Raw genomic sequence first — 11291 nt, 5'->3', positions numbered from 1 at the left:
CAGCCCAGATCTTAATCTAGATTAAAATCCGATTAATCGAGCAGCCCTACTCATAAGGATGTGCAAACACTCCCGGACGATCTACAGGATGACATACCTTGCACCTCAGAAGTGTGTGCAGCAGATCCTCCGTGCAAAACTCTGTCTCGTCCTCAATCTTCAGCTTCCTCTGAAATAAACAAAGTACAAATGAGATGTTGCTCATCATTAGGGATGAGACGGTATACCGTAAAACCGTGAACCGCGGTATAAAATGTCCACGGTATTAGAACCGTGACATTCCCTGGGTTTACGGTATTAAGTTTACGGTATTACACAATAATGCGCTGCTGAAACTTCACATTTCAAGTTGCTTGCAACAGTTAATTGTGTTATTTAATATAAGCTTGCTATTAATAAACTGAGCTTAATTAAAATAGTGTGTATTTTCCATCAAGTGTTGCACTGTAGTTCCTTCAAAGTAAAATACTTGTTTTTTAATGTGTGTTGGGGAGGTGAAATGCCGTATACCGTGAAATACCGTAAACCGTACCGTGTAACTAGATACCGTACCGTACCGTAATGCAAAAATCCATACCATCTCATCCCTACTCATCATAATGTAGAATGACTGCGTACATGGGCACAAGCGTGTATGTGTAGCGATTTGTGTATGTATGTAAGCGGTAGCGTTCTTACCGGTCCCAAAGCCATCCAGTCCCTCAGCTCGTCTGCATCCGGGATTTCTGTGGTGCTTTCTGGGAACCACTCCACCGGCTCTACAGCACTAGGCTAGAGGGAGGGAGGGAGAGAGGGAGGGAGGGAGGGAGGGAGGGAGGGAGAGTGGAGGAGAGAGAGAGAACATGAGAAACAGAGGGACTAGGGGTGTTTGTTGTCCCTACCGTTACTCTTGACCATACTGCTGCCCTTGACCATTGAGATGATAACAGATTCCTTCCATACACAGACCTGCAAACTCCCAAGAGTGAAAAAAGTGACAGGTACGAAACGAAGTTATGGTCGGGGGGTCCGTGGCATCCTCCACGGGAAGACATTTTTAGTGATTTTAATATGCAAATGACACTTTTTGGAGCGTTTTGAAACTAGAATTTCTGTGTGCGAGTAGGCATACATGGCTCTTGCGAGGCGCATAGTATATCCATCCCAATTACAACCCCAAATACAATTATGTAGATGTCCAGATTCACAGTTGAAACATTTTAATCAGAATTTCAATGTTTCTTTTTCCCTAAAAGGAGAGAACAGGTATCTCATAAAAAGTTGGTTATTTATTTAAGCAACCAAACAATTACTTTTTTACACATTATTCTCCCTGTTGCCTCCCAAAAAAAGACAACCAATCACCATTGCCTGAAATGCAGGAAAGAATGAGACAGGGAGACATGATAGCTTTTAGGGACACTCTTTTTTTGGGCTGATACCGATTACCGATTATTTCCCTCAGGATCGTCCGATACCGATACATAAAAAAAAACACACAAAAAACAACTTCTCCTCTTAGAATGGTCTTACCCATATTATTGTATCGATATGATGACACTGTCTTTGCTTGCATATTTTTAGATTAAGGTTGCCCATTATTATCACTTATTTACTGATGAATAGGCCCTCCAGATATTATTCTGTATATATCAGATTCAGTAGACTTCATACTTCAGTATACAGTATACCATTCGGACCAATGCAAAGTGAGTAAAAAAAAAAAAAAGTAGTGTTTTTTGTTGTGTAATTGTTTTCCGTGACTTTTATTTTGGAATTCCTTGAAAGAAAGCTACTGGACATAAGTTTCGTTTCTGCTTGAGGGGCAACTAGTAGTGTCCTCTATCCTAATTTTAAACCGCAAAAATATCCAAACTACAGCTGATCAGATATTTCGTTAAGTGATTAGCAGCAGCAGCTATGGAGATATTTGGGCTGTATGAAAAAACGCAGTATGAGGAGATCCTGGAAGAAAACTTGCACAATTGGAATGGATGTTGGACGCTGTTGACATGACATTATTCAACTGGAGATCAAGCAACGTTACATCCAACAACAGGATCTGTATTTATACCCTCGTCTGCTGTGGTTAGTCACTATTTCACGTTCTGAATAGACCCACCACTCTATAACATTTAGCTTGTAGCATCCAAGTTTGTACTTATATCTATGCCAAGCTAACCAGTTAGTATTATCCAATAAGGTTTATTCTAGCCTGAACATCAAACGCAGTCACTCTCCCCTCCCCCCCCCCCCCCCTTTTTGGAAAACTCCCCGGATCTGCACGATTCATATGAATGACCCAATTGACAAAAAAAAACGCGATTGTAGCCGAAAGGCGACTAGTTTGCAGGTATGCATACAGTGGAATGTGATGTTGTCGTTGACGTTGTTGATGCCACCCTACCTCGGGTTCGTCCTGCCAGTCCACGTTGAGTTCCCCCTGGAAGCCCTGCAGCGTCAGTCCCAGACCCCTCCTCCCTCTCTGGGTGGACGCCTCGATAATTTCCTTACGCCCCTGGCCAAACTTACCCAGGCCTTCACCCTCACGGAAGCCCATTTTGGCCTGGTGGTGGATGATGGGGAAGGAGAGGACACGTGAAAGAGATACACACAATGTGACAGAATGTTTCACAATCTGTTTTTTTTTTGTATTTGCACTGTTTTTTGTACTGTTTTGCACTGTCATGTCTTTGCACTGTCCTGTCGTGCACCCGATGCTATGTCGTGTGCAACAGCGTTTGCCTTAACTCTAGTCAAATTGCTAGTATGTGTGAACCACATCCATGGCCAATAAACAGATCTTGAATCTCTTGAATCTAAAGCAATTCTAATTCTACTTGTTCTCTATAACAGTACACTTTATACGATGCACCGCAATTGGTATTGGGCATTACCACAGGTAATTACATTACAGTCATTTAGCAGATACTTTTATCCAAAGCGACTTACAATAACTGCATTTAACATAGGTAGTAAGTGTACTACTACTCACCAGAATTAATAAGTGCATCTCCTTTCTAAACAAGTGACTAAGAGCATAATCTAGTGCTAAAGCGAAAGTGTATGAGTAGCAAAATATAAATACAATAGGCGCTTCAAGAGGTAGGATCCTGGTAGTAATATGAAAAAGTGAAAAAGCTGCATCTTATTTTGCATGACCACAGGCAGCAGGTCTCTTCTTACAGCCTACATCCATAGTCTCTCTCTTTGAAACTATTGAATTATTCATCTAGGTAAACTACTATGCAGGTCAACAGTCAACATTGAGTGTCGGATCGTACCATGAGTTTCTGAGACACGCTGTTGTACATGGAGAACTTGTTGGCGTCGCTCTCTGTGGAGTTGTCCGCAGCCGATGCATTTTGGGAGATGGAGGGTGAGGAGAATCCGGGGCGGTGGTCCTCTGGGTCGCTGTGGGAGTCGCTCTGGCTGGAGTCTGGACGGACCAGACACACGCCAACCCCAAAAAGGATGCACGTACATACGAACGGAAAAAAAATATACACACAGCCAGACAAACAAAAACACACAAGCATACAGCATCATCATCACCATCATCATCGTCAGTCTCAAGAACCAAACACACACAGCTCTGTTCAAAACCTCCACAGTTCTGATGTGGCTACTTCCTAGTAGGGCTGGGAGTCCAAACTTCGGGATTCGAATATAATTCGAATATTGACAGAAATACTGGTATTCGAACTAATATTAGGCAGCCCTTAATATTCGAACCTGTTATAGGCATAATTTGTTGTAAATGTGTTGGCTAGCAAACGTTGCTTTTGATTCAGATTCAGAGGGTTTTTCACGCCTGGTGAAGTTGCAATCGCGAGCTCATTAGCAAGGCTATTGGACACCTGGGCTCCTGTAGGAGGTGACGTTAGTTAGTTAGCACTGTCCAGGCAACCCGTAACTCGTGTTTTTCCGACCTCCTACACGTGAAAATGCTCTGGAATGGCAGTCAAACCCGTAACTCGTGTTTTTCTGACCTCCTACACGTGAAAATGCTCTGGAATGGCAGTCAAACCCGTAACTTCCCACCCGTGAACTCGTACAGATCGATGAACTCCCAGTTGCCGGGTGGGAAGTTACGGGTTTGACTGCCATTCCAGAGCATTTTCACGTGTAGGAGGTCGGAAAAACACGAGTTACGGGTTGCCTGGAACGCACCATAAACCCAAGCATTTAGTCACGCCTAAACACTGACTAAAGTCTTAGTTGCTACTAGTTAGTCGCATATTAGTTGGTGTCTAATTTCGGTTGCACCACGGCAATTTAGGCGTTGTCTTAACTAGTAACTACTAACTAGTTACTAAAAAATAGTCGTTGTACTGTGACGGCAGGATCCAAATCGGTAAGCAAGTATAAATGTAAACAAGGAGGTTGGTCGCCCTTACCCAGCCCTTACCAAGGAGCTTGGGCCGTGTCCCAATGTCCATATTACATACTATATAGTACATACTGCAACTCGCCTACTACATGCGATTTAGTACATACCTGTACTACTCCACGAAAACATGTTTAGTATGCAAGATAAATGTAGCATGCTTCACGAGTCATCCAGTGAAAGCGACGGGCTCCGGCTCGCATATGCGATTCATGTTAAACTTACAACAATATTGAGCTAGCCAGGCATTTGAGTTGGTCATCCAACACAGGCTCGATCCTCACCTTTCTGTATAATCCCAACTGTGAAATGGATGTGATAATAGTCCACAAAATATTCTTCCTTTGCCTCGTTTAGCACCAGCTGCAACACTCTCCTCCAAATTCATTATCTCCGTTAGCAAGGCTGATGTTGCACTCGGTTGTGCTTATTATTATCATTATTATTATTATTATTATTGGGGTTGGTGCTTGTGCAGTGGAGGGGTTCTTTTGGGGGAGTTGGAGCCGTTGGATTGTTATGCTTAAATGATCCTAGCCAGCTAGTTTGATAACCTTCTTTGATTCAGACATACCGTGGGCTGCCTGGTACCGTCCACTGACCAGTTGCTGGTTAACTATGAGAGGCAGGATCCCAGCCGACCGTTGCTTCCCCCCGAACCGCAACGGAGGGTTATCAGCTGGGCTGGGACTCCCCTCGCTAACCAGCAACTGAGACCATTGAGCTAAAGGTGCTTAGCTAGCTCGATCGTGACATTACTCAAACTTATTAAATATGACACCAATAAGCACACCGGTGCCAATAGTTAGCTTAATATTGATATAACTAAGACATCTGCTAAAAAAAAATGTTTTTTCGACCGACAGATTTAGCTACAATGTTTCAGCCCACCTCCGTCCTAATAGCAGAGTTGAAGATGCTACTTCCTCGCACTAGTCATCACTTACACCACCTCCCAGGGTGGTGGACATATTGAGTTGTTACTAGGAACTAATCGTGAGTGGTGCAACCCATTTAAATTGAGTAGTGACCAAATCTCGAGTTAGTCAACACTTAGGCTATGACTAGGCCTAGTCACCACTTAGGCTATGACTAGGCCTAGTCACCACTTAGGCTATGACTAGGCCTAGTCAACACTTAGGCTATGACTAGACCGGCTATGACTAGGCCTAGTCACCACTTAGGCTATAGGCCTAGTCACCACTTAGGCTATGACTAGGCCTAGTCACCACTTAGGCTATAGGCCTAGTCACCACTTAGGCTATGACTAGGCCTAGTCACCACTTAGGCTATGACTAGGCCGGCTATGACTAGGCCTAGTCACCACTTAGGCTATGACTAGGCCTAGTCACCACTTAGGCTATGACTAGGCCTAGTCAACACTTAGGCTATGACTAGGCCGGCTATGACTAGGCCTAGTCACCACTTAGGCTATGACTAGGCCTAGTCACCACTTAGGCTATGACTAGGCCGGCTATGACTAGGCCTAGTCACCACTTAGGCTATGACTAGGCCTAGTCACCACTTAGGCTATGACTAGGCCTAGTCACCACTTAGGCTATGACTAGGCCTAGTCACCACTTAGGCTATGACTAGGCCTAGTCACCACTTAGGCTATGACTAGGCCTAGTCACCACTTAGGCTATGACTAGGCCTAGTCACCACTTAGGCTATGACTAGGCCTAGTCACCACTTAGGCTATGACTAGGCCTAGTCACCACTTAGGCTATGACTAGACCTAGTCACCACTTAGGCTATGACTAGGCCTAGTCACCACTTAGGCTATAGGCCTAGTCACCACTTAGGCTATGACTAGGCCTAGTCACCACTTAGGCTATAGGCCTAGTCACCACTTAGGCTATGACTAGGCCTAGTCACCACTTAGGCTATGACTAGGCCTAGTCACCACTTAGTAACGACTGGTGCAACCGGCTCCTGGTTGACGAGGGTTGTTGAGTCCCACATACTGCAGCCAGATAGCCCATAATGGCAAGTTCTGATTTAGCCTAGGCTACATGTTTGATTAATGGGATATACATCCTACTACCTTTATTTATCTTTTATTTGTCTTTCAGTACCTAGCCTGACTGGCTTATTTTTATTTATTTTTTGTCAAACAGTGAAAACCTACTGTTCAAGCCAGGGTCTGACATAAATTAAAAGAACGGTTGTTGACATTGTGTGTTGTATTTGCTTCTGAAAACATCATTGCTTATCGATATTGCCTATGATACAATGCCCTCTAGTGGACAGAATGTGCAAAACTTTATTTTAATACCTAGGTAGGTCTTTCTGTAAGAATTTAATGGTAAAAATATTATTAATAATAATTCGAATATATTCGAATATTATTATTAATAAATAAACGAACTTCGAATATGATTTTGGGGCAAAAGTCCCAGCCCTACTTCCTAGTAGTTGTTGTTTTATTTTTAACTCAGTATGACTTTCACTTTCCATTATGTGGAAATGGTGATGACCCTGAACCAATCAGATTTGAGCATTCTCCACACTGCAGGCCCTCCAGACTAAACAAGCAGCACACCAGTAACATCTGCTGTTTGTATCATTTCCAATTAGGTTTCATTTTCAGTTAGGTTTCATTTATAGTCATGATTCTACGAGGCAGTGTGGTGCCCTAAAATAAATAAAAGCACTACGCAAACACTGCAAATGGCAGAGAATGAATAAATAAGCAGTAAACTCAGTCGCTATACTCAGACTCGGCACAACAGCACCTTATATTCCATAGTCGTCAGAATGGACACATCTACATTCTGTAAATAAACATGTGAATATCCATAACTAAAATATATCATATGGGCCTACATAATATAGATGGGGCATATCAAGATCCACAAGTAGCCTACTCATGCATTTAACTAAACTGTACAATTGAATCAGCTCTCAGCACATCCCATCCCTTCATGTAGGCTATTTATTTTGCATTTTGTATTAAAAGTCCATTTACCGTCTTGTTTTCTATTGTTATTTTGCATTGGGTTTTTTCACCTTGCTTAAGCTTAGTGTGCACGTTGTAAGAGCCAGCGGAGAAACATCTCACTCATCTCATTTTACTGGTACAGTATGTTGCATGTGACGAATAAAACGTTGAATTTGCTTGTGAACGTGAACATCAATCATGTCAATTGGGAACCTCTCAACTTTTTCCGCGCTGTCTGGGGATGCTGTGTGCATTCAACCATGTAATAAGGAGCTGGCGGGGCGTTTATGCAAATTCAGGTGTACGAGAACGCGCATTCAACTTAAGAAGGGGAGCACAGCTGAGAACACTTTGGCAGTTTAAGAACACATCTCCACGCGTTCATGAATCCGGCTGAGATCTTTCTTAGGGTTCGTCTTACGAAGTTCGTAAGAAGACATTTAAGAAGACACTTAAGAAAATGTTCAGGAATGAGGTTCAATGTCTCCTGCCAAGTCTACAGTGACTGGGAGATCACTACCAGGTTCATGCAAAGGTGAGATCTTGCTGCCGTGCCAACGCACAGTATAATTCCCTGCTCTGCCCAGGTGAAGACAGGCTATGTTGAGGTGTAGCCAGAGCATCAACTAGACCCCCACCCAGAACCAACCCCTACACCCGTCTCTCTGCATACACTTGAGACCTGAGCATCAACTAGACCCCCACCCAGAACCAACCCCTACACCCGTCTCTCTGCATACACTTGAGACCTGAGAATTGAATAGGACTTAATAGAGCTACTACAACCATGGGGTTATACACAATCCATTTTCAATCCACACAAGTAGACAACAGGTTGATGTGACTCTCTCTCGTACCCCGACTGGTCGTCAGTATGGGCGACTCCTCGTCCGAGCTGGCGTCATCGCAGCGTCTCTTTTTACTCCCCACCAGCGGCTCCGAGGACGTGTCTCCCCTCCTCTTCATCATGGCTGGACAAGGCAGAGGCAGGGAGAAAGGACAGGGAGGGTTAATAGGGGGACGTACAGTGCAGCAACCAGGAGAGGAAAACAAGAGATCCAATCAGTGTTCATGTAAAGCAGCCTAACTTTAATTGGTTTGTTACTTTCATCTGTACTGGTGTGATAACCTGTACGGGAAAACCTATGATATAACATCTGATGTCTGGTTATTCAGTGTTCTAGATGAAATACAGAACACGTTCTTGGCTCTACGGCAAACCTTTGCACAACACAGCCAGGCAGTCCGTGTGTGGAAGCTGACCTACAGAAAATATATAACTGAATATATTTGGACATATTAGAATGCTGTCATGCTTCAACAAAGAAAAAATGATAATTTATTTGAAAAGTATTACCAGCTATCTTTATTTGGTAGAAATTAACTGGAAAGGAAGTTACATAACGTTCTAACAAGTATCTAGGTGAAGTGAACTAGACCATTTACCTCCAACTGACGTGGCTAGGTCACTAACGTTGATGGGGAAACCGAACCATTCCACATTCACTTCAATTAAGCAGTTTGCTGATAATTAGCTGGTCAAATGAGCACTTGTTAGCAAGCGTGTACGTTAAGAGGCAAGACGGCTAATTCACTTTAGCCAGCTCGCAGTAAAGATAAGCAATACTTAGTAGTTCAACTGGTCTTCCACGAAAATCACTCGACAAGCAAGTACAGTAGCTAAGTGACTGCTTCGGTTTGGAACTCGGCCTCTCTGCTGCTGGCGAACATCAGACGACGGCTAGCTCGAGCCAGAGCACCAGCCAGGGTGTTTTTACGAGTTGTGTGCCAAAACTACGTCTCCTCCGGAACACCTGCAGATGGCATTGCCACAAAACAGTTAATTCGAGCCTATGCATCCGATATTGATGTCTTCGTCATGTTTATTTCCATGCAGTAGAGGTGTTGGACGTGGTAACTATCGAGGTCGACGTTAGCCCGCGTTCTGGTTTCGGAATTGTCGCAGAGGTCCTTCCATTACAGGACACGAGTGGATGACGCGTTCAGTGGGAGAGGACTCCAGCCATCTGCCTGTCTACGATTTAGAGTTTGTTTGTTTGTTTATTAGGATCTCTTTTAGCCATCGGCTAGTCTTCCAAGAGTCCTCAGCTAAAACATACAGTACAATACATACAATGTATACAATAATGCAGAAAATACTACAATTAGTAGAAAATACTACAATTCATAAATAGAATTCAAGAATAATTATAGTTGAATACAACCGAGGCATCAGATGACAATACTGTCCATGGATAACAATGTAACATTTAGATGATCACCAATGTGATCAACAGCAACATTGTAATTTTCATTTGAGAGAAATAGTGATTGACAAAAATGAATGAATTTGGAAATATAATTTTGGAATATATTGGAATACCTTTGATATGTAGTGTTTTTCGTTGGAAGATGTAAATGAGAACGTTGCCCCTGTTTTCTGAAATAGTCTATTCGGCAAATAGGAATATGATTTTATTACCTCTGTCTGTGACATGGAGCTAAATTGGTTGATAAATTAGCTCCTTTATACTGGGAATGGGATTTTAGAGAGCCATGCCCCCTCGTTGGTACAGAGCAAATACACAGCAGATCATGATTGAGGCAGAATATTCAACATGTTAACAGTCTCCCTCCTGAACTCCAGTTTAGGTCTGTTTGCAGTTTTACTTTAGTAGTTTAGTTGGCTGCAAGGTCATTTATTACAGAGTTTTTATTGTGTCAGGTTCAGGTCTTTTCACTAGCTCAGGTAAAACTGCGGCATATTGTCAGTTGGTAGACTTGATCTCTATTCCCGTTCAGAGTGTGGTCAGATGGGAATAATAATATTCTATATATATATATATATTCTATATAATATCTGTCCTCAAGACGTGCTGATAAACTGGCACCGGGGCTCACGTGATATTCAACCAGTCTCTGGCCCAGTCTGTCACACCCACAGACTCCATCATCATCCCCGTACCCAAGACACCGAGACCAGCTGGCCTTAATGACCTGAGCCAGTAGCCTCCCCTACCTCTATGGTCATGAAGTGATTGAAGAGGCTGATCAAAGACTATATCTTCTCCAAACTGCCCAGCACACTGAACCCTCACCCAGCACACTGAACCCTCACCCAGCACACTGAACCCTCACCCAGCACACTGAACCCTCACCCAGCACACTGAACCCTCAGCAGACCTGCCGACACAACAGGTCCACAGAGGACTCCATCACCCACATCCTCCACACTGCTCAACCCCACCTGGACAAGGGGGGGAAGAAGTCATATCTGAGATTACCGTTGACTATAGTTCATCTTTCAACACAGTAACCCCCTCCATACTCGTCACCAAACTCAAAGACCTGGAATTTAACACAGGTGGGTCCTTGGCTTCCTGGCTGGCAGACCCCAGGTGGTGAAAGCAGGCAGTCACATCTCATCCTTGTTCACCCTCAACACGGGAGCCCCCAGGGCTGTGTCCTGTCCCCCCCTCACCCTCAACGCGGGAGCCCCCCAGGGCTGTGTCCTGTCCCCCCCTCACCCTCAACACGGGAGCCCCCCAGGGCTGGGTCCTGTCCCCCCCTCACCCTCAACGCGGGAGCCCCCCAGGGCTGTGTCCTGTCCCCCCCTCACCCTCAACGCGGGAGCCCCCCAGGGCTGTGTCCTGTCCCCCCCTCACCCTCAACACGGGAGCCCCCCAGGGCTGTGTCCTGTCCCCCCCTCACCCTCAACGCGGGAGCCCCCCAGGGCTGTGTCCTGTCCCCCCTTCACCCTCAACACGGGAGCCCCCCAGGGCTGTGTCCTGTCCCCCCCTCACCCTCAACACGGGAGCCCCCCAGGGCTGTGTCCTGTCCCCCCCTCACCCTCAACGCGGGAGCCCCCCAGGGCTGTGTCCTGTCCCCCCTTCACCCTCAACACGGGAGCCCCCCAGGGCTGGGTCCTGTCCCTCCTTCACCCTCAACACGGGAGCCCCCCAGGGCTGTGTCCTGTCC

At 44.8% G+C, this 11291-nt stretch overlaps 1 protein-coding gene across 1 annotated transcript in view; it reads right to left on the bottom strand.

Annotated features, from left to right (window-relative positions):
• Nucleotides 1-9239, bottom strand: part of cmtr1 (cap methyltransferase 1) — a 38098-nt gene extending 28859 nt beyond the window's left edge. Inside the window, exons 1-6 of the mRNA XM_084453440.1 lie at nt 8760-9239; nt 8171-8284; nt 3264-3418; nt 2387-2545; nt 679-771; nt 98-169 (exon numbers count right to left, since the gene is read on the bottom strand). Coding sequence (XP_084309566.1) covers nt 98-169; nt 679-771; nt 2387-2545; nt 3264-3418; nt 8171-8282 — 591 coding nt within the window. The 5' untranslated portion in view covers nt 8283-8284; nt 8760-9239. The remainder of the gene's footprint in view (nt 1-97; nt 170-678; nt 772-2386; nt 2546-3263; nt 3419-8170; nt 8285-8759) is intronic.
• Between the last annotated feature and the right edge of the window lie 2052 nt (nt 9240-11291).

The sequence above is a fragment of the Borostomias antarcticus genome (assembly GCF_949987555.1).
Source record: "Borostomias antarcticus genome assembly, chromosome: 19".
Taxonomy (NCBI): Eukaryota; Metazoa; Chordata; class Actinopteri; order Stomiiformes; family Stomiidae; genus Borostomias; species Borostomias antarcticus.
Note: the sequence above shows the minus strand (reverse complement) of the source record. Positions and strands in the feature narration are given on the sequence as shown.